This window comes from Myotis lucifugus, unplaced genomic scaffold, assembly GCF_000147115.1.
Source record: "Myotis lucifugus unplaced genomic scaffold, Myoluc2.0 scaffold_93, whole genome shotgun sequence".
Taxonomy (NCBI): Eukaryota; Metazoa; Chordata; class Mammalia; order Chiroptera; family Vespertilionidae; genus Myotis; species Myotis lucifugus.
The window spans coordinates 1,950,218-1,974,674 of NW_005871141.1; the positions used below are offsets into that span (position 1 = coordinate 1,950,218).

The following is a 24,457-nucleotide window of genomic DNA, read 5'->3' on the forward strand; positions in this document are numbered from 1 at the left end:
CCTTAGCACTGCCAAGGAGGCTCTTGCCACCACTGCTGCACTCGCAGCTCTCAACCCAGCTTGTGGCTGAGTGGAGCTCCCCCTGTGGGAGCGCACTGACCACCAGGGGGCAGCTCCTGCATTGAGTGTCCGCCCCCTGGTGATCAGTGCACGTCATAGCAACGGGTCGTTCCCTGTCATTCCGCCATTAGGGTCAATTTACATATTACCTTTTTATTATATAGGATATTATAATTTACTAGGTATATCGGTTAATAATGCGGATTTTTTTCAATAGATGGAGTTACACATATGTTGATATATATGTGCGATTTGATATGTATGCTGTTTTGTTGTATTGACAACAAGCTTCAAAACTTCATAGGTAAATTTGCTGAAGGTGTTAATATCATAGATATTTTTACACTTAAAAATGTCGAATTTCGTGCCAAAAAAAGAGCATTTGCGGTAAGTTATAATTCATTACTTTATTTTGAAGAAAAGTGCTGCTGAATACTTCAGGAAGCTTATGAAGAATATGCTCCATCTCAAGATATTTGTGAAAGCTGGTTTAAACGCTTTATAAGTGATGATTTTGATGTGAAAGACAAAGAACATCCAGGTCAACTGAAAAAGTTTGAAGACCAACAATTACAAGCATTATTGGATGAAGATGCGTGTCAAACTCAAAAACAACTTGCAGAAATATTAAACATTGCTCAGCAAACAATTTCTGATCATTTACAAGCAATGGGAAAGACTTTAAAGGAAGGAAAATGGGTGCCACATAAATGGAACGAAAGACAAATGGAAAAACGAAAAGTTATCAGTAAAATATGCTTCAAAAGAAAGTCTTTTTTGGATTGAGTTGTGACTGGCGATGAAAAGTGGAGAATCCCTAATGCACAAAATCATGGGTTGATCCAGGTCAACCATCAACATCAACTGCAAGGCCAAATTGCTTTGGAAAGAAGAAAATGCTCTGCGTTTGGTGGGGTCAGGAAGGTGTGGTGTATTATGAGCTTCTAAAACTAGGTGAAACCATTAATACTAATCGCTACCGACAACAAATAATCAATTTGAACCACGTTTTGATCGTGAAACAAACAGAATATTCCAGAAGACAGGGCAAAGTGATTTTGCTTCATGGTGATGTGCCATCACACACTTTGAAACCAGTTAAAGATGCGTTAAAAGATCTTGCCTGGGAAGTATTAACCTACCCGCTGTATTCACCAGACCTTGCTCCTTCAGATTACCACTTGTTCCAATCGATGGCACATGCACTTTCTAAGCAGCACTTCAAAACATACGAAGAAGTGGAAAATTGGGTCTCTGAATGGTTTGCCTCAAAACAAGAAAAGTTCTATTGGGATGGTATCCACAAATTACCTGAAAGATGGGGAAATCTGTAGCTAGCGATGGACAATACTTTGAATAAAGCACTTTTGATGTTTCTCTTGAAATTATCCTGTTTTCTTGGATTGCAAAATCCGCATTATTTACTGGTAAACCTAGTATACTAGAAGCCCGGTGCATGGATTCGTGCATTGGTGGTGGGCATGGCTGGTCAGCCAAGTGGCTATGGACCCTCCCTCTGAGCGGCTGCTCCTCCTGGTCAGCTGAGTGACGCTCCCACTGTGAGAGTGCACTGACCACCAGGGGACAGCTCCTACATTGAGCATCTGCTTTCTGGTGATCAGTGCACATCATAGCGACTGGTCATTCCGCCATTCAGTCGGTGGGCTTTTATATATATATAGATGTTATTTTAGGATGTTAATGAGAACAATTCCTGAATTAACTATTGAAATAAGTTGCATCTTGTAAGCAGACTTTTCATGATTTAGTGTAGTTTATTATTATGTAAAATGCTAATAGGGATATAGATCAAACAAAGTATAGGAAATGCTAAATCTATTGAGATGATGTAGTTATCCAGAAATATTAGTATATGCATTTACTATCAGTATTTATGTTAGTTTACTTATATGTTTGAATATGAGTAAAAGGGAAAGTTGTAATTATAAAGAAATATTAGCACACATATTATCAGTATATGTATTAGTATAGTATATTTGAATATGAGTAAAAGTGAAAAGTTGATCTCTTAATATTTTGGAATTTTTCCCTTTGAGAATAGATATTTTTTTTAAGATACTATTTTTTAAAAAATATTTATGCTTTGTTCTTATACCTTTATTTTTATTGATTTCAGAGAGGAAGGGAAGGGGAGAGAGAGAGAAACATCAATGATGAGAGAATCATTCATCAGCTGCCTCCTGCACACCCCACACTGAGGATCAAGCCCGCAAGTCAGGCATATGCCCTTGACCAGAATTGAACCTCGGACCCTTCAGTCTGCAGGCCAACACTCTATCCACTGAGCCAAACTGGCAAGGGCGAGAATAGATCTTTTTCATAACCTGAATCTAATTGTTGGTCCCAACACAGCCATTCTCTTAGAAATTTTTTGGATAATAGCCATTATGGTTAAATATAGGTTTAAAAATACAGGTTCCTATTTAGTGATAGGTAGTCTTTCTGCAAAGTAAGAAAATCTAATAAGATGAGAAATTAAGCAGCATAAAATAGGTATAATGAAAATAAAGCCTAATTCTTTGATTAACCATGCTAGTCAGTAGTCTAGAATTTTCCGAGAAATAATCTGAAACTTAAGAGTATTCATATATTCAGGCTAAACTGATATTAACATACCAAGTTTGCTAGGACATTGATTGTTTTTTATTTCAGGGAAACAGTCCTTGAGCATGTCAGTTCGAGGGAGACAAGATTTAGAAATTCAAGGTCCTCGACTTAACAGCACAAAAGAAGAGAAAACATCTATAACATATGGTCCTGATCGACGATTAGATCCCATAATCGTTGAGGAAATGCCACTGTTGGAGGTATTTCACTTTTTAAAAATTTGTGGGTTTAATTATTTATTTATAAGTTCAGATTATACTTTGAGTGAATTAATTTTAGGCTTTGAGGTTACTGATACTACATTGATCTTTTAAAATTATTAAGCTAGGATTAAATTCAGTTTACAAAGATAAAGGTAATCATGCAACTTGGCATTAAGTCACAGCCTGGTTATGAAATATGACCCTCAAAATATGAATGTAAATTGGGAAAACACTTCTAAAAGAAGATTTTTGTTAATAAAACCAATGGCTTTTTTTGTGTGTGTAAAGATATAAAAGTAATATGGGAATGCTGTAAAAATTTAAAGCAATATGAATAAAAAGCAATGTTCCCTTCAACTTGTTTGTTTGTATCCCCACCCCACTTCTGCATTTATGCCGAAGGAGTTCAAGGTCTTTTAGTTGCAGAAGACTCACTGATGCTAGTTTGCAGAAGCCAAAAAAGAGAAAACATTATTTAGTTGAAGGGTATTAGATATCTCCTGCCAACTGAAGTAGTACAGAATAATAAGTCCCAAAGAATAATAAGGACTCAGCAGCTCCAAGGAATGTAGCAGTAAATGTTTGTAAGCCTTTAAAAGTGTTGCTTTTGATATGGCCTTAGTCTTATAACTTACAGTTTTCGTGCCACTTTAATACAAGTTTCAGATTTCTGGGAGAGAATTCTGGCCTACCTTGGATCAGGTGTCTCTACCTGTGAGGCAGAACAAATGCAAGGTTATGAAGGCTAAGGGTGAACACTGGAAGGCAGTCCTTCCTCTTGCATCCTCAAATTTCTCTAATAAGGGAAGTTATAAGCTTAGTCATTTGCCTTCAGAAATTGCCCGTGATACCAAATTGGTGTTTCTCTTTTCAGACTTTCATAGTATACTTACATATGGTTTTAGTAATTAGAAGTAGAATCATACTGCACATTTGTCCCTGTGGCTTGCTTTTGTCTTTCACAACATATTGTTTTCATTCAGTGAAAACTTTTTTTTTTTTCAGTGAAAACTTTTTTAACAGGTACATACGGTGTTCCTTTATTTTACATTGTAATATATTTTAACCATTTATCTATTGACTAGAAGCCCGTTGCATGAAGATTCGCACAATAGGCCTTCCTTCCCCTGGCTGCTGGCACCGGTTTTCCTCCGGCACCGGGACCCAGGCCTTTGGTCCGGCCGTAGGGGAGAAGCCAAGCCTCGAGGCTAGGCTTCTCCGCTGCGGCCACAGTGAGGCTTGGCTTCGTTACTGACATTTTTTCGGTAAACATCATTATGTATATATTGTGTCCATATTCTAGTTTAGATTAAACTTTAGAAATGAAATTGCTTGGTCAAAGGGTATAGGAATTTAAATTTGTGCAACATACCACAAAATTACCTTCAGCAAGGCTGTAGCAGTTTGCACTTTTCTTTGGAGTGGGACTGTGCATTGCCATGCTATGTATTTTTCAGTTGTTTTTTTTTTTAACTTTGGCAAATCAGATTGGTGAAAAATGATACTGCTTTCATTTACATTTCTCTGATAACAAGGCTTGTCAATCTTCATATTTTTTGTCTATGTGATTTTTTTTTCTTCCATATGTTCATATAATTCTATTAATACCCCTTTAATTGGTGTTATTTCCCTTTTCTCATTGGATGGTTTTTGTGGGTACTAATTCTATACCTATAGCAGTAGGATAGGTAACATACTCATGACAATGGTGATGTGTGTGTGTTGAGCGTAGGCTATTACTGAGCTGCTTATATTCTTTCCAGGTTTTACACTTGCTTAATTATGTTGCATTTAGTGTCGTGTAAATAGGGCCAAAAAAAGACTTATAGACTGATTTCAGTGCTAGTTTCTGTTCATTCCTATTTTGCACCTATTTTAACTTTAATTTGGTGTCTTTCACCATGCTAAGGTTTTTTTGTTTTGTTTTGTTTTAAATATATTTTATTGATTTTTTACAGAGAGGAAGGGAGGGGGATAGAGAGTTAGAAACATCAATGAGAGAGAAACATCAATCAGCTGCCTCTTGCACACTCCCCATTGGGGATGTGCCCACAACCAAGGTACATGCCCTTGACCAGAATCGAACCTGGGACCCTTCAGTCCGCAGGTGGACACTCTATTTACGGAGCCAAACTGGTCAGGGCCATGTTAAGGTTTTAAACCTATATAAAATAATATCTGATAGTCTCTTACTTTGTCGCTTCTAAGTTTTATAATTACACAGACTTACCTGGTCAAACTTCTATGTGTTTTATTTTTAGTCCAAGGGAATTTTATCTTCTGAAATGTCAAGGGGTAGGGATCAAACTTTGTTTCTAGTTCCAATTACCATTAATTGAATATTGCAAGCTTATTATACTTTCTTTCTAATATACTAATATCCTGAAAGTACGAATACCCTGTTTTATTTTGTTTTCAGGTGATACCTGTTTGGCTCAGTACTATTCCCTCATCCCTTTCTGTGTCAATACTGTACTCTTGTGTGTATATGTGTATGTGTGTGTGTGTGTTTGTATTTGACTCATAAAGGAAGGGAGAGGGGGAGAGAGAGATAGAAACATCAATGATGAGACAGAATCATTGATCAGCTGCCTCCTGCATTCCTCACACTGGGGACCGAGCCCACAACCCGGGAATGTGCCCTGACCAAGAATTGAACCATGATGTGGTTCATAGATTGACGCTTAACCACTAAGCCATGCTGGTTGAGCTATTCCTAATATCTTGTCAGAAATATTTTATAGAATTTGAAGTTTAAAGGAGTAGTGAAAGAAGTTACCAATCTACAGTCTGATGAAATAATGTCTTATTCTAGAGGCTCTGTACACTAATTTGTGCACGGATGGGGTCCCTCAGCCTCCCAGCAATCAGAGCCGATCAGGGCCATCTTGCCCAGTCCCAATTGGGGCTGATGGGCCCGGCCGGCCGGGGAGCAACCGCAGGAGGTTGGCTGGCCAGCCAGGGAGGGACCACGGGAGGGCTCCAGGGCATGTCCGGCCATCTCACCCAGTCCCGATCGGCCAGACCCCAGCACAAGCTAACCTACTGATCTGAGCATCTACCCCCTGGTGGTCAGTGTGCGTCATAGTGACTGGTCTAACGGTTGACTGAACGGTTGACCGATAGGTCGGACAATTAGCATATTATGCTTTTATTATCTATCTATATATGAAAGCCTAAGCGACCGTTACAACAGAACGACTGATCAACCAGTTGCTATGACGCGCACTGACCACCAAGGGACAGATGCTCAATGCAGGAGCTGCCCCCTCGTGGTGAGTGTGCTCCCACAGCCAACCTCCCGCGGCCCCTTCCTCTGGCCGGCCAACTTCCCACAGCACCTCCCCCCAGCCAGCTGGCCAACTTCCTGCATCCCCTCCAACCCCCAGCGGCCCCTCTTCCCTGCTGGCCAGCCCCTTGATAGGCCTCGATCACCAGCCAAGCCGAGGGACCCCACCTGTGCACGAATTCATGCACCGGGCTTCTAGTATAGAATATTTATCAAAACAAGTGAGGATGGCCCTGGCCGGTTTGGCACAGTGGATAGAGCGTTGGCCTGCGATCTGAAAGGTCCCGGGTTCGATTCCGGTCAAGGGCATTTACCTTGGTTGCAGGCACATCCCCAGTAGGGGGTGTGCAGAAGGCAGCTGATTGATGTTTCTTTCTCATCGATGTTTCTAACTCTCTATCCCTCTCCCTTCCTCTCTGTAAAAAATCAATAAAATATTTAAAAAACAAACAAAAACAAAACAAGTGAGGATGAAAATTTCTGAAGCTCATTGAAAAAAAGATAAAATTAAAATGTTGTGTATATACTACCATTTTAATATAGAAAAGCAGAGAGAAGAGCAGGCCCCTTCAAGTTACCACTGACTTTCTAATATAGACTATGTTGTGTATATATCTAGTTTATTCAACCAGACTTACGTGATAGATGTTTGATTTGTGTCTAGTCCTTTTCCCTTACAGATAAAACCATAGTGAATAACCACATGCATATCATTTTGCATATTTGTATTTACACATGTATTTTTAAGATACATTAGTAGGTCTTGGTCTTACTTTTCTATTTAAATTGAAATTGTTACCAGTATCAACTGTTTAAAAGGACTTTGAGTAACTGTGCTTTTGAAATAAAGGCTAGATATGTTGATTCTTCTTAAAGAGCCAACTTATTATATTTAGTAAAACTTTTATTCTGAAGATACATTACACAACATCTCCATATGGTGTATCACTGATCTGTTACTTATACCATCACCTTTCCCATCTTTACCAATGCCGTAGCCTTGTTAATAGTATCCAGTTGTCTGTATATTTTAGTGTGGCTGTGGTACTCTGTCTCACTAGTTACTCATGTAGTTGTTTTGATGTAACATCTTAAAATTGATATTCCTGCACATATATTTGGTAACTTAAGTTTATTTGACACTAGCCAATCAGTTCAGGCAGTGTCTTCAATATAACGCTATGCCTGCTTTATTTTTTCCTCTTTTTAACCTATAATTTGGATTCTACACTAATCCCTTATTTTCTCATATCCATTTTAAAGCTTCTAATATCCACAAATTTTATCTGATTCCTTAAACTCTGGTGATAATGTAGTTCCATTCAAACTTTGATTAAGAAACACAGGTATATCCCTTGGATTTTTATAACTCCTTTGGATGGCCAGCCGTAACTTTATTGGAACATTTGTCCTCATACTGTTTATAGTTGTCCTTTCTGATATACTCTCAGTGTAGTTCTGACATTTATACTTAACGATTCTTTAAATGCAAGTAGTTGTTAGCCCATGTTTCTACCTCTTAGTGTAGGTCCACAATATCTGAAAATCCCGAGGCCAGATGTGTGTTGGAAGTCACTTTTTGTCTTAATTTTTAGAAATTGTGTGAATATGTTCATATTTATGTCCAAAGTGTTATGTAACTCCTGTTGAGTTTGTGGCAGCACCTGGTTATCAAGCTCATTTCTTGAGTGAATCATAGACTAAATGAATAATACACTAAATGGGAAAAGCTATATAAAGCCCACATTAGTCAAGTTCAGCTTTTGCTCCCATGTGAGTTCCTGAAAGCTTGAGGTTCTTCGAGCTTTTGGAGTTCTCAAATTATGGGTATGGAATCATGGATCTCTGTGTTCTTCCCTTTTAAGACCTATAATGTACTAGTATCTTTTCATTTTAATGATGTATAAGTAAATGAGCTATTTTTCAAGTTGATATTGATAAGGACTTTTTGATTGATAATTTAATTCATACTCCGTATAACCATATTAAATTACTTTTGACTTTTCTTGTCTGTAATCTACAGAGCTGTGGAAATTATGTCAGTAACCCTCTGTTAGTGACATTTTTCCTTTAATTCATAACTGAACTCTGCTACTGAGTAACATTGGTTTTTATCTCTTTTCTAAAATGGGGTTAATTGCCACATATTCAGGGAGATATCAAAGAGAATAAAATACTTGCAAACCTTTAGTAAAGAATATAGCATCTTAAAGTGTCATTCATTCACTAGTGGGTCAGAATTGTTAACAGACAATATAATACTATTTTTTCCCTCCAATGCAGGTGTTCTTTATACATTTCCCTACAGGGCTCCTGTGTGGAGAAATCCGAAAAGCATATGTAGAATTTGTCAATGTCAGCAAATGTCCTCTTACTGGATTGAAGGTTGTTTGTAAACGTCCAGAGTTCTTTACTTTTGGTGGTAACACGGCTGCTCTAACACCACTAAGTCCCTCAGCTTCTGAGAACTGTAGTGCTTACAAGACTGTGGTGACAGAGTCTACCTCTGTGTGTACAGCACTCACCTCGTCAGCGTCTTCTGTAGACTTTGGCATTGGCATAGGAAGTCAGCCAGAGGTGATTCCTGTTCCCCTTCCAGACACTGTTCTTCTACCTGGAGCTTCAGTCCAACTACCACTGTGGTTACGTGGGCCGGATGAAGAAGGTGTCCATGAAATTAACTTTCTGTTTTACTATGAAAGTGTTAAAAAGCTGCCTAAAATACGGTGAGCATTAGGAATCTTCTGATATAACCTCTTCGTTTAATATATGTGTACAAATTCAAATAAACATTTTGATATTTGCTAACGTGATTTTTTTATGAATTACTTCCTTCCAAATGCTACATGATGTTTATATTTGAGGCTGTTCCTAATATAGCGAGCTATAAGTTCTAAGTGGCCAAAAGTAGAAAAAATTAAGCTACACTAATCTTTTAAAAGAATTATATTTTATTTGATTCAGGGAAGAAGAGAGAGAGAGACGAAAACATCAATGATGAGAGAAAATCACTGATCAGCTGCCTCCTGCATGCCCCCTATCAAGGAAGAGCCCTCAACCCAAGCATGTGCCCTGACCAGGAATCGAACCGTGACCTGGTTCGTAGGTCAATGCTCAACCACTGAGCAATACCAGCCAGGCTAGCTTAATCTTTTTAGTGGCTTCTCTATTTATAAACTTTATGATTCTTTAATAAAACTGAGTTTTTTGGCGAGAGTTATAATAATGAAGTTCACAAGTGTCATTTGTATATGAAGACAACATGCCTGCAGTCATTCTGTTTTAAGAAAATTATTTTAACTTTCTTTTTCCCTTGTGCCCTCCCCTGCCCCACAAGAATGTATGAAAAAAAAGTATGTATGTGCTTGACAGGTGATTGGGGTGGTGTTTTAATGGTGCTCACTGAAGAAATCAAACCTGCCTCTCACAAGGACTGTGGCCTCTCCTATTATACAGTAGAATATTTTCTTTGTGTTAATGCATTGTCATTTTTATAAAATTAACTAGGAGTGATTGTGTTACATTTATTTTTTTATTTTTATTTTTTAATATATTTTATTGACTTTTTACAGAGAGGAAGGGAGAGGGATAGAGAGTTAGAAACATCGATGAGAGAGAAACATCTATCAGCTGCCTCCTGCACACTCCTCACTGGGGACGTGCCTGCAACCAAGGTACATGCTCTTGACCGGAATCCAACCTGGGACCCTTGAGTCCGCAGGCCGACGCTCTATCCACTGAGCCAAATCGGTCAGGGCTATGCTACATTTATTTAATGGAGTATTTAAAATATCAGACTCTGAGGAGAAATGTTACAGTATTTGTAAGCATAAGAACATTTCAGATCCTCAGTCAGTGCTGATTCTCCTCAAGAAGATGGTAGAGAATACTCTGGCCAAGACAACAGGGAAGGCTTTATGGGATGTAGTAGAGATGAAATGAGCTTCCAAGGAAAGGGAACATTTCAGAATTTGCATATCGGGGGATAGGCAAGAGCATAGTGGGTCTTCCAGGACTATATGTATGAAGATTTACGAGATTTACAACCTGAATGAGTTAGTTTGGCCACAGTGTAAAACATAAAGGAGGAAGTAAAGGGGAGTAAATACAGCTTGAAATGTAAAGCTTTGAGGGCCAGGTGAAGGTGTGGAGCTGACTTGGTAGGTAGTTTCTTTGGAGCTGCTATCACAGAAGAGGCAGTCAGAACATTACTACATGAAGATTGTTTTCCTAAGTCAGAGAGACTAGTAGTACCCTCCAAATGAGGAGAATTGATTGAACTTAGGCCAGCTAGGTAATTGTACTTTATTATATATATATATTTTTTTTAATGATTCTGAGAGTGATGAGGTTTTAAAAGCTTTATTTGGAATTAGAGAATCATATACAGGAAGAGGTTTTTAGATTAAATTTGCAGTTTTTTGTTTCTTCAGTCACAGGATATTAAGACACACAGCAGTTATTTGCACCAGCCGATCTTTGAACGTACGTGCCACAGTTTGCAGAAGTAATTCTCTTGAAGATGAGGAGGGCAGAGGAGGCAATATGCTAGTCTTTGTGGATGTGGAAAATATCAATACTGTAAGTTGGTTTAAAACTAAATTTTGTTTTTAATTCTATTTGAAGTATTTCCTTTGTTTTTAGTAATGGATATTTTTCCATTCACAAGAACAGAGTATGAAAACATACTAATTCTCCATTAGCTTTATAATTTCAAGTCTCCAAATAACAGGATGTGGTGGCATAAATATGGTACATTTGCACATGATAATGTAGCCTCATATGCTAGTAATTCAACCCAAAAGAGCTCTCACCATTGAGAATCTCTTTTGTAATTAAATTTATAAAGTTCTGTTAGGATTTCACATTCAGTATTAATTTGATAATCCTTCACATACATTTCTGACAGTACAATTTCCTTTATATAAAGCTTTTCAAACATTTTACCATTCCTGTTTATGTACTCAAAATATAAAAATAAATATTCTTTAAAAAGGAATGCAGTCCCATACTTAAAATAGGATCTGAGCTTTAGAGTGGTTCAATTCAAATACTTATTAAAATATTATTAATTCTATAATGTACTTTGCTTTTAGCTTCATAAATATGTAAGGGCACTTCTTTTTAGGATATTTAGGGTTAATGCACTAATACTTTGATTTCCCCCCCCCCCAAATCAATAATTGAAAGAGTAAGAAAATTTTAATTTTTATATTGGCTCTTCTTCAGGAGAATAAAAACATATGTGATTTAAATAACTTTATATTGGGATTCTGTTTTGTGAGTTGTGTTTTTTTTTTATATCATTTTATTTTTATTTTATTTTTAAAATTCTTTATTGTTGAAAGTTTTACATATGTTGAAAGTTTTTCCTATTGACCTCTCCCCGTTCACTCCCGCCCCCTAGCACATACCCCCCCCCCCATTGTCTGTGTCCATTGGTCATGCTTATTGTTTTGTAGAGTTTTTTGTTTATTTTTTTGCCTTAATGGGAATGGGTTATATCAGAAAGATGAGAAGAAATAAAACGATATAGTTTTGATTAAAAATTGAGAACAAATAATTCTCTATCTATTAAACACTACCAGTAACTCATTATGAATATTTTTAGTGTTTTAAAATTTGCCACTAGGAATACATTATAAACATTTCTTAGATGGCAGTGTTGGTTTGTGTGTTTTAAGAATGTTAAAGGAATTTAAATAACAAACTTTCTGAAATGTGTATTGTTAATTTTAAAATAAAATTTTCATCTTATGTTAATCGATGTTGACTTTGGTACCAGTGTTTGAATATTGTTTTCATTAGAATATGTTAGTGCTCCTAAATCCTGAATGATTCTTTCATTTCTTTCTGATAGAGTGAAGCAGGTGTTAAGGAATTCCATATAGTACAAGTGTCAAGTAGTAGCAAACACTGGAAGTTACAGAAATCTGTAAATCTCTCTGAAAACAAAGGTTTGTGCCTTTTTCCTTCTTCATAGTAAATTCTGACATATCTTCATTGCTTGACTTTGTTTTTCCCTAGAGTAGTACCATAATATAGTACCTTCCTTATAATTGATTTTATTAAGCATTAAATTGTGCCTTCATTAGTTTACATAACTATAAATCAAATTACTTGTTTTAATTGATTCTTTTCCATCTTTTATTCTCTTCAAGATCTGTTTGCATTATTTTTTATTCACTTGTAAAATTGGTACCTGGATATACGATCACTGTCAAAATTTCAAACAGTACAGAAACTTAGAGACCAGAAGATGGATGTTTCCTTTGCCATTAGAAGGCTGGGTTTTCTGAATATAACCATGCATGTACTCACTGGCTCTTCTGTGTGTTTCCATACCTATTAACATTGAAAAAAAAGTATGCATACTTGTGATATATATCGACAAACTGTTTTCCAGAATATTTCTATCAGTTTATCATCCTGCCAGTAACGAGAGTATCTAGTAGAGTGGAGTGAGGCTGGAAAAATGGTATTTGCTCCTTCTGGAAATGAATTGTATGATACATATTCAAAAGATATAAAAAATGTTTAAACCCTTAGCCTTAGGGTCATCCTTGTTTTGGACATTTATATAAAGGAATTAACTTAAAATAAGGGAAAGCCCATAAAGGTCAGAGCAGTTTATTGCAAGATTTATGCTCATTAGGGAAAAATTCAGTGTAGCTGTAATGTAAAGTAAGCTGCAACTAAAACTATTTTGTGGTAATTAAAATATATTAGCATTTTAGAGGCTTTTGCAATGGTGAAAAAATATATTCTAGCAAATTACGTGCATATAACAATATTGGTATAAATCATGCATATTATGAAGAAACTAGAGGCCTGATGTACGAAATTCCTGAAAGGGGCTTGGTCCTCACAGTCGTGGTGGCTGCCTCGGCCCTCACAGCCCCAGCTTTGTCCAGAAGGTTGTCCAGCCTTCCGGTCTTATTAGCATATTACGCTTTTATTATTATAGATACTGAAAGGAAATGCAATAATGGTAGAGTGGTGGGATTGTAGACTTCCTAGCTCACAAATTCTAACCTTTCAAACTTTCTGTCTATCTGTACTGTCATATAGATAGATAGACAGACATATGAACATGTATTTCAAGAAAATTTAATTTTATCTTTTTAAAGAGCTGATATTTACTTCATTGAGATGAAAGCAAAGACATTTTTCTTTAAACATCCTATATAATTAAAGCCCAGTGACCGAAACGGTGGAACGAATAGAGACCGGAACGACCACAGCCCCTCGCCCCAGCTGGCCCCACCCCCCAGGGAGCAGTTAGGGGCGATCAGGCAGGCAGGCAGGCAGAGGTGGTTAGGGGCGATCAGGCAGGCAGGCAGGCAGAGGTGGTTAGGGGTGATCAGGCAGGCAGGCAGGCAGAGGTGGTTAGGGGTGATCAGGCAGGCAGGAAGAGGTGGTTAGGGGTGATCAGGCAGGCGAGTGGTTAGGGGCAATAAGGCAGGCAGGCAGAGGTGGTTAGGGGTGACCAGGCAGGCAGGCAGGCAGGCAGGCGAGCAGTTAGGAGCCAGCAGTCCCAGATTGCAAGAGGGATGTCCGCCTGCCAGTTTAGGCCTGCCTGTGGGATCGTGCCTAAACTGGCAGTCGGACATCCCCCAAGGGGTCCCGGATTGCAAGAGGGTGCAGGCTGGGACAAGGGGACCCCCCCCCCCCGCCCATGCACGAATTTGGTGCGCCAGGCCTCTAGTCTATAATATACAAAAGCCTAAGCGACTGAACGACTGGTCAACTGGTTGCTGTGATGTGTACTGACAACCAGGAGGCAGATACTCAATGCAGGAGCTGCTCCCTGGTAGTCATTGTACTCCCACGACCAACCTCCCGTAGTCCTTACCCGCAGCTGGCCAACCTTCTCTGGTCCCTCCCCCTGGCCGGCCTGCCTGATGACTCATGGGGGCCGCTGGCCAACCTCCTGTGGTCGCTCCCTCTTATCCCCACCCCCCCCACCAGCCAACCTCCTGCAGCACCCCCCCGGCCAGCTGGCTCCAATGATCCCGATTGGAACCTCCTGCGGCCCCAATCAGCCCCAATCACCGGCCAGGCTGAGGGACCCCACCTATGCATGAATTCGTGCACCGGGCCTCTAGTTAATAATTATGAATTATTTTCCAATTTGACTGAGGAAATCTGAATAATGAATTGCTTTTAACATGTCATAAACTGAGAACGATCTTTGAAATTTTCTTTTCTTCCTAGATGCCAAACTTGGCAGTCGGGAAAAAGGAAAGTTTTGCTTCAAGGCAATACGATGTAAGGAAAAAGAAGGTAAATTCATTTTACTTTAACCTTTCTTTGTGGTCATTTTATATTTCATGGCAGTGATATGATTAGGTTTTTTTCCTCTATTTTTCAGTTGCCACGCAGTCCTCAGAAAAATACACCTTTGCAGATATCATCTTTGGAAATGAACAGGTATGCAAATAAACACAGTAGCATTTGATTTTTTTATATAATTTTTTTTAATTGTCTAAAGTTTTACACAGTAGCATTTGATTTTAAAAGTCACAGTTCTCCAAAAAAAAAAAAAAAGAATAATAACAATAAAAGTCACAGTTTTGGAACATCTACCTCTTTTGGCAAAACTATTGCTTTAGTAATCTCCAAATTCTTTGGTGGATGAACTTGTCAATTTTGTTGGGTTTTACAGTTTGACTTCATGTCCCACAACAGACCAAAAATGCTATAAGGGTTATACCATTTTAATTAATTACTGAAAATTAACTTTCTTTTAAGAGTATCATGAAATAAGTATAGTTCTTGGAGCTAAAAAAAGAAACAGGTTTATATGAAGGAACCTGTCTACTAGAGAAAGTGGTCACAGTGGAACACAGAGATGATACTCCTCCGGATTTTGTTTACCATGTGGCTCTGAGACCAAAATAATGAACTCTTATGATTTTAAGTGTATTATTGTCTAGAGCAGTGATACTCTCAACTTCATTATTTGTAAGAATTCCTTAGAGTAGTAGTTTTCAAACTTTCAAAATGTGCATATGAGTCACCTGGGGATCTAAAATGCAGATTCTGATGTAGCTGAACTGGAGTGAGCCTGAGAGTTTATATTATTATACTGGAGGCTCAGTGCAAAAAATTCATGCACTCGGGGGCGGGGTTCCCCTCAGCCCAGCCTGCGCCCTCTCCCAGTCCTGGAGCCCTCGGTGGGGAGTGAGCCTAAGCCAGCAGTCGGACATCTTTAGCACTGCCGTGGAGGCGGGAGAGGCTCCTGCCACTGCCACTGAGCTCACCAGTTATGAGCCTGGCTTCTGGCTGAGCAGCGCTCCCCTGTGGGAGCGTACTGACCACCAAGGGGCAGCTCCTGCATTGAGTGTCTTCCCCCTGGTGGTCAGTGCACATCATAGCGACCAGTCGTTCTGCTGTTCAGTTGATTTGCATATTAGCTTTTTATTATATAGGAATCTGCCAGGTGATCTTGAGGTTATCTGCAGACCCTATTTTTTACTTAGAGAATTTTGTAAAAATGAGAGCTTTGCCTTTCCACCTCTAAAGCTCCGTTTCCTTATGTCTTGGGTGGAGATTGGGAATATGCATTTTCAACCAGCCCTGCAGATAATCTGAAGAGGAGATCTGGGGATCTGCTTCTAAAAAATTCTGGACCAAGGACGTAAAATTCTATGTTGTTGTGTGCTGTTATTGGTATTATTTCTTCCTTGTGTTTTTCCCCTTGATAATTCCAAACATCCTTTTATTTTTGTTTTTGTATTTCTCTTATCATTTGCCTTCATCTGTCTTACTCTTTGTGACTGTCTTTTGACATTTTGAGGAAAAAGCTATTTAGAAATAGCTCAGAGCACCAAAACCCCAATAATTCCAAAACAAGTATGACTTTCGCAGCTACTGTGCTTCCTGAATGGTTGAATTTAGCTTTCAGGACTTCAGTTGTTGTGCTTTGTTCATTTTTTAATTTAAAATATCTAGAAACATCATCAGGACTCTTAAATTATATTCAGGTTGTAATTGTTATTGTATTGTTACTGAATAGTTTTATATGGGAACATTGAAGACAGAAACAAAGGCATTTTCCCTTCTGATGAATCTGGTTGAGTAGAACTTACCAAGCATTGCAGATCAATGAGAAAACTATGGGACAGTCGTTTACCAGAAAAGTTCACTCCTAATGGGGAAAATGTATATATTTATTAATAATTATTAAATCTAAGGTTGGCATCTATATAATACAGCCTGTAATGCAGGAAATCTAAGTAAGAGATTTTACAATGAAACAATATTCCATTAAGGGAAATCCTGTAGTGCTGAGTCCATTTAAAATTCTTTTCTCATGTTCTCTCCCTTTAAGTGAAAAAGCCAAATTAATATCAGAGACTCACTTGCATTCTGGTTGGTGAGATGTTGCCTAGTGTTCTAAGTATTTGAATGAGAAATACTTTAATATTTTAATAGTAAAAAAAATTACTTTCTTTTCATTCAACAATTTATTTTTTAATCATTTTCTTAGAACTACTCATTCATCGTGGATACTTGAAAGGTCAAACCTAATGTCACAGCAGTGTAGATTAATTATTTTGAAGCAACATCTTTTAAGATTCCGGGTAATTTGTGCCAGATATTTTAGGTGTTTAAGTATTAGTGTGGCCTCTCTACAGTCAACACATTGACACGAAATTATCGAATAAGCCTTTTGGATATGTACAAGGTATAGAAATAAAAATTTGGCAGGGTATATTCAGTAGAAAACATTTATTAGATAAGTGATATTCTTTTAACAGATAATAAGTTCCGCAAGCCCGTGTGCAGATTTCTTTTATCGAAGTTTATCCTCTGAATTAAAAAAAGTCCAGCCGTCAGCACATACGGAAAAACAGTCAGTAGAGGACGCTGTGAGATTAATTCAGAAGTGCAGTGAGGTGGACTTGAATGTTGTCATATTGTGGAAGGTACGTGTTGTTACATTATTTCAGCAAGCCTTGCTTATACGTATTTGATTCTTGAGCCGAAGAACAAATGTAAACTGCTACTTATGTTTTTCCTGCATCGATATTCCAGTTTCAGTATTACGGTTGTTTTATAACTTTTTTAGTAGTTCCATAATGACTTTTTTTTACCAAAAGGAAGAATTCATTCAAATTCAGTCGCTTTTCTCTGTATTATTGCCATTTCTAAGTGATGCTGAGAATACTGTACACATGATGAGCTTCATGGCAGCCGATATTAGTAAACTCTTTCCTAATTAGTAAACTCTTTCCAGACACTGAAAAGGGGAAATAGCAGCATGAACCTCTTGGTACCCATTGCTCATTTGTTGCTATTCATCTTTCATCTGTTCCATTTGCCTCTCTCCTTTGTTTCCCTTTATTGTTACCTTTATTTTTTGCTGTAGCATATTTTAAAAATTATTTTTATTTATTTATTTTGGAGAGAGAGAGAGAGAGAGAGAGAGAGAGAGAGAGAGAGAGAGAGAGTTTGTTGTTCTACTTATTGATGCATTCATTGGTAGATTCTTGTATGTGCCCTGACCGGGGATTGAACCTGCAGCTTTGACATATTGGGATGACGCTCTAATCCAGTGGTTCTCAACCTTCCTAATGCCGCGACCCTTTAATACAGTTCCTCATGTTGTGGTGACCCCCAACCATAAAATTATTTTCGTGGCTACTTCATAACTGTAATTTTGCTACTGTTATGAATCGTAATGTAAATATCTGATATGCAGGATGTGTTTTCATTGTTACAAATTGAACATAATTAGAGCATAGTGATTAATCACAAAAACAATATGTAATTATATATGTGTTTTCTGATGGTCTTAGGAGACCCCTGTGAAAGGGTCGTTCGACCCCCAAAGGGGTCGCGACCCACAGGTTGAGAATCGCTGCTCTAACCAACTGAGCTACCCAGTTGGCCAGGGCCTGGAGCATTTTTTTGTTTTATAATGACAGAATATTTTATGTTGTGAATGCTCCTGCATGTGCTTCCAGCAGATAAAGAGGAATACAGTAAGCCTTGGCCTCCATGGTATTCCAGGAAAGAAAAGGAGCTTTTCTCGTGACACTGTTCGTTTGCACTAGTGCCTTCGGCGCTCTAGAGCAAATTGGAAAAGATTTCCAGATGTGTCTCTGAAGTATCCGATCCAGCTGTGTTATATTGAGGCAGACAGATTTCGACACATACTTTATAGATTCAATGAATAAATAAAAGTAGAAATGCTGACACAGCCGTGTTTAGTAATTAATAGGTAGTAGCCATAATATTCCTACCTTCCATTAAATACTGCGTTAGTTACTTTTTTTTTTTTTTTTTTTCAAAAAACAAATCTGAGTTTATTTGTTCATTTCTTGCATTTGAAATACTTTTCGGTGACATGCCTGACCTGAGACTCTGCCATAGTCCGTAACCACCGCACAGCTGCAGCCAACCATTTTTACGGGCTTCCCTCTCTGTCGGTTTTATAGTGGCTGATTTATTCCCCTAGTTTCTTGTTGTCAAGGTAATTAGGTTGATTTGGCGTTAGGCACAAAGGGCCTCTGCCAACTGGACATATAGAGGCTCCTCAGAGTGGAGGCAGGCACACAGAGATGGGCTTGGCACTTGGCTGAGGCTGTGGCAGCTTGGAGTGTTCCGCACGCTGGGCCACGGTGGCTGAGGGCGGTCTTCAGCACCGAGCAGCATTGGCCCCATTACACCTCCAGCAGCAATGCGCCCGCAGCCATGGAGGTGGGTTACGGATGGAGCCAAGATTTGAACGCACCCAACCCCCACCGCAGCCTAACTCCGCAGCAGCAGGGAAAGAGTCCCTGAGTTGCTTTTCAGGTTACTGCTAAGCAGGGTGACATTCCTGTGCTCTGTGTCTTAGGCTTACGTAGTGGAAGACAGTAAGCAGCTTATTTTGGAAGGTCAGCATCATGTCATTCTTCACACTGTAGGAAAAGAAGCCTATTCGTCTCCTCAGAAACAGGTACTAACAGTTTGCTTTGGGGCTCTCCTGTAAACTGGGGGTGAAGGGGGGGTGGTCGTTTTTTTGTATTTTTGTGTGGGGGGGTTGTATTTTTGATGCAATCTGGCTTGTGCAAGTCTTTCTGTTGGGATTTGAGTTGATGGTTGGTTGAGAAGACTGATTAAAATGAGAAATGAACATAAATTTCTTATAAAATTCATTAACCCCTTCTAAGAGTATTAAGATGCATTTGTGATGTTGAGGTTTCCTAAGGGATACTCTATATTGAATCTATAATTCATATTATATAAAGAATTGCTTTGCTTGGGAGAACAGTGTTCTCTATATTTCCTTACTTGTTGTGACAGGCCCGCCCTGTTGTGGGATTCCAGGGGCACCTCTTAAAATGTAACAGACGCCCTCTGGGGTCAGGCAGCAGCTGGGAATCGTATTCAATATTTTCTTATTTCTCCTGAAATGCTGTTTGATCTTACCAAAAAGTTTTCACAGTATCTGTGAGCAAAAGTTAAGCACGTTTAGTCCAGTAATTCAAATAGTTATCTTATATTGTTTTTATAAATACTAGATCTTAATTTTCCAGCTTTAAATTAAAAAATTAAACAGATGCTATACAACAGAATGACTATAGCCTTACTACTAAGCACTTTCATCAGATGAGAACCACAACTTTTGGAGTTATTGTTATTATTATGAACCCCTTTTTACATATGAGGAAATTAAGTCTTAACATATTAAATAGTTTATCTAAGATCATAGAGCTAATATGTGAAGTTGCTGGAATTCATGGAGACAGCCAATCAATGATTCTCTCCTTGATGTTTCTATCTCTTTCTCCCTCTCCCTTCCCTCTTGGAAACCAATAAAAATATATTAAAAAACAACATTTAAGTCCAGTACATAATAAATGGGAAATGAATAAATGATTCCATATCCTAGTTTCTTTATCCTAAATTATATTGTAGATGATCCAACTGTTTGTTTAAATAACAGCAGAAATAGTGTCTGCTTTACTTTATTGGTTTTAACTTTGTATTCATTATACATTATAATAAGGCAGTGCTTCTATTGTCATGTATTTTTTCTTTTTTCAGGAGCCACCAGAAATGGAACCATTAAAATTTTTCAGGCCAGAAAACACTGCAGTTTCTTCAAGACCATCCGTAGAGCAGCTTTCTAGTCTCATTAAAACAAGTCTTCACTACCCAGAGTCACTTAACCACCCATTTCATCAAAAAAGGTTTGAGGGTTTTTTTTGTTAAAATTTTTATACAACACACACACACACACACACACTTCTTTAATTGACAATGGCATTAACCCAAATGCTGAAGGAGAAATTTAGAATAATAGTTAATCTATAGGTATTGGTGTTAGTAATTTACCCTTTACTGCAGTTCTCTGTGTTGCTGGTGTGGTTAAAGATGGATATTGCCTCAGCCACCTCAGTTGCCCAAAGTTTCCTTGTAATGAGCAGGTTTATCATTAAGTCAGAAACAAGGAAAAAATATCATTTTGTGTTTGTTTTGGAGACAGAAGTTAAACCCAAGACATGAATGCAATACAGACACATCAAAACAGTTCAAATTTCGACAGCATTAATTACTTAAGACTTACCAAGTGGTAAACTTCCAGAGGAAAATGAAGAGGGAGTAAAGTGCCAGGTTCCTGAGATGTGTGGGTGAAAGAAGCAACAGGAATGAATGAAGAGAAATAGAAAACCAGGAATGGGGTGGGGCTGGCGAGGCAGGAGCCCCATTCCCAATGAAAAAGCACTTGGTATCGGCCTGTTCACTGAGAGACTGTGAATGGAGGAAGAGACAGGATTACGTGTTGGCATTTCCATGATTTAATTTTTTCTCCATTGGTCTTTTGTAGTTGAGATTATTTACTTTTGTTTTTCATTTTGGGAAATAACCACCTAGAAATATTTTAGTGTTTTGGTTTTTTTTTAAAGATTAACTATAATACATTGAAATAAAAAATGGTTTTGTGGATGTGTATATTCTGATACTTATTCAGGTATTGTATTACTACGTTTTACTTTATTTACATACACAATTTGTCTTAAGTGGTTTTGGAACTCAGTTTTTTTCCCTTCTTGAGTCTAGTTGTTTTTAAGGAGCTTCTTCTCTATTAGGTACTCTTAAGTGTTATTTACTCGAAAGTTGTTAAAAACACACAGCTAATTATTGTGTTTTTATTTAATTATTTAATTATTTAATTATTTACTCGAAAGTTGTTAAAAACACACAGCTAATTATTGTGTTTATTTTTCTTCCATAGCCTTTGTTTAGTACCAGTCACCCTTTTACTTTCCAATTGTTCTAAGGCTGATGTCGATGTAATAGTTGATCTTCGGCATAAAACAACAAGGTAAAGGTTTATGTAGTGTAAGGTTATTTTATAGTTTAAGTTTGATTTGAGACCAATTTAATATTTTGAAATTCTGTAGATAGTTACTAACATGGATAAAGTTTACTCAGGCGTGTCCTGATTTCTTCTGTTTGGTGTTGCAGAAGTGTTAGCAAAGGGTTACGGAGGCTCGTATAGCATAGGATAGGGACAAAAGAACACATCCCCCAAAGCAGCACATTGATTTGACCAGAGCTAAAAATTTTTATAGAAGTTTGTTGGTGAGAAAGAACTCTAAAATTGAAAACCAGCAAGTTTTTGATAAAAGGTGTGTTTGTTTTTTTAAGTTTTATTTTCCTGATTGTAAATAATACTTAAAAAAAAAATGCTGGTTCATACTCCCGCAACTGATATTCCAAGAGCTGGTGCTTTTTGGAATTAAGAAATTTTTGGATTGTTAGAAAAGTAATGTGAAACATACACTGATTATTGTTGATTAACATCCCAGGATCGGAAGCAGCTCTCTGAAATCCAAACACATTCTGTGTATGATTATTTGTATTGTAATTAAGGAACTAATGACTTATTGGTAGATACTGGGTTGCTTTCCACTTTTCAGTATTATAAACAGTTTCAATATTCTAAGCATTCTTATATACACATGTTTTTATGTATGGATAGCCAGGTGGTGGTTAAAAGCTCGGGTTTGAAAACAGGTTCCATCATTTGCTAGCTGCTGTTTTGAGTGTTAAATAAGATAATTCACTCTTAGCCTTGTACCTAGAACATAGTAACTGTTCATAAATGTTAACTAGTATAGCAATAGTAGTAACAGCATTGCCATTATAGTTATCATTAATAAATAGTTGGCTTCATAAAATTATTTCTAGAAATAAAATTGCTAGATAGAGGGATGTGTTAATTGGGACTTTGGGGATAAATTTATAAAGAAAAAACCCTTCAACTTACCCTTTCCCTCCTTCCTTAGTCCAGAATCATTGGAAATCCATGGATCGTTTACATGGCTTGGACAAACACAGTATAAACTGCAGCTTAAAAGCGAGGAGATTCACAGTTTGCAGCTGAAGGCATGCTTTGTCCACACAGGTGTCTATAACCTTGGAACCCCTAGGGTATTTGCCAAGTTATCGGACCAAGTTACAGTGTTTGAAACAAGTCAGCAGAACTCCATGCCTGCCCTGATCATCATTAATAATGTGTGACAGCTTGTAAAGTTGTACTGAAATCCACAAGAATCAGTTTATTTTACTGACTGACTTTTACAGCAGTATTTGAAATACCTAACTTGTTCTGGAGGTTGGTGTCGGATCACTGCAAAACACTTGTCAATTTGTTGATGATGTAAAGCACGTTGGACTGAGAATACTGATATTCTTCTTTTGTATTTCTTTAAACCTGGTAATAATTTACATGCTCATATTGCAGAATTTCAACATCTCCATGCACCTTATTAAGCACCATCTTAAAAATCAGTGTCTAAGTCTGCTGTTACAACTTACTGATGGTATGCGAACATTAGACGATTTTGAGGAAGAAAAGGCCTCGTTGGCAATACTCCTATTAAGCCTTTAGTCAAATTCCAGCTTTACTGTGAAGTTCAATAGAGTATGAAATACAAATTTTCCTGTCTTGCTTCACACGGTTCTCTAAAATCAGTTCTGAACTTTGGTTATAAAGTCATGGTTCAGTACCTGGTGGTTCCTATGGCTTATACATAACTTTGTAAAAAGAAATTTTTTTCTGATGCTTTGAATATAGTTTTGAAAGGAGTTTGACCTTTTTTTCCTCATTCATCTCAGCATAGTGTGCAGTATTTCACAATATGAGATTTTTGTCATTTAAATTATCATATTCTTTATTATGTAACTTTAACATTTGAGTTGATCTGTTTAAAATATCTCAGTTAATAAAAAATAAGCTTTTCAAAAATGTATTATATTTATAACAAATGTACTGTAAATAGAATAAAGACACGCTATTCACTGTATACATTTATTAGATGCTCTTTTTTTCTATTCTGAGGACCTAATATATTCTTCATTTAAAATGAATGCCAACTGTATTATGTATTTCCTGAGAAAGCATTATATCATCTTTGTTTCCAAAAGTGAAGCACGGTCTTTGTTCCTGCAGTCCTTGTGCCCTTGTTACACGTGGGCAAAGAGTCTCGTCTGTCAGTGTGTTGTGTCTGATGCCCAGTTACAATGTGTAACCCTCTTCTGTCCGGGAGAAGGAAGACCCGTGCTCACTGAGCCTGTTAGAAATGACCACCTGAAGACCGGTGCTGGTGTGGCAGGCCAGGTCACCCAGCCTTCCTGCTGAAGCCAAGCAGAAAATCCAAACTACGTAGAAGAAAACATCTTCACAAAAGACAAACTGTGACCAATGGAGCAGTTATAAGAGGACCAAAGTCCGGAAGGAAGTCCAGAGATGAGACCGTCCCTTGGGACTGCTTTCCTTGAAGTGTGTGACCACGTCTGAAGCAGCAGCCGAGAGGCAGAGCCTTGCACTGGACATACGTGCGGAGAAGGACAGGTCAGGAGAAGTCATCTGAACTGAAGCAAGGAGAGGAAAAGGGTGCAAAACGGGTGAAAAAGATGAGTCAGTGAGAGATCCTGTCTGTGTATTTGGAGTCCTAGAAAGGAGAGAGGATAGGGCAAAAGCAGTATTTGAAGAGATTCTTCGAGGATTTTCCAAGATGCACATCAAGTTAGAGATTCAAGTAGTTCAATAAGCTCCAAACAATACGAATAAAAAGAAATCTCTGTACCCAGATGCATCACAATGACACGGTGGAAATTAAAGACGGGAGGAAACTCTTGAATACAGAAGACAAAACTTACTTGGATGGTAGTAATTCAACAAATACCTGACTTCTCCCTAAAAATAACGGAAGCCAGAAGATAGATAGTGGGGTGTCCTCACAGGATTGAAACCAGCTGCTAAGCCAGA

At 37.9% G+C, this 24,457-nt stretch overlaps 1 protein-coding gene across 9 annotated transcripts in view; it reads left to right on the plus strand.

The window, feature by feature from the left end:
- TRAPPC8 (trafficking protein particle complex 8) overlaps positions 1-23,492 on the plus strand; it is a 71,553-nt gene extending 48,061 nt beyond the window's left edge. For 7 of the 9 annotated variants that reach the window (XM_014458325.2, XM_023756411.1, XM_014458327.2 and 4 more), the window contains 11 exons: positions 2,734-2,888; positions 8,464-8,906; positions 10,614-10,761; positions 12,041-12,137; positions 14,398-14,466; positions 14,555-14,613; positions 16,947-17,114; positions 19,031-19,132; positions 20,224-20,369; positions 21,416-21,505; positions 22,473-23,492. In XM_014458325.2, the coding sequence (XP_014313811.1) occupies positions 2,734-2,888; positions 8,464-8,906; positions 10,614-10,761; positions 12,041-12,137; positions 14,398-14,466; positions 14,555-14,613; positions 16,947-17,114; positions 19,031-19,132; positions 20,224-20,369; positions 21,416-21,505; positions 22,473-22,707 (1,712 nt within the window). In that variant the 3' untranslated portion in view covers positions 22,708-23,492. Of the gene's footprint in view, positions 1-2,733; positions 2,889-8,463; positions 8,907-10,613; positions 10,762-12,040; positions 12,138-14,397; positions 14,467-14,554; positions 14,614-15,735; positions 15,936-16,946; positions 17,115-19,030; positions 19,133-20,223; positions 20,370-21,415; positions 21,506-22,472 lie in introns of those variants that run through there. The other 2 variants (XM_023756412.1, XM_023756415.1) reach the window with 2 other exon arrangements.
- The last annotated feature ends 965 nt before the right edge of the window (positions 23,493-24,457 follow it).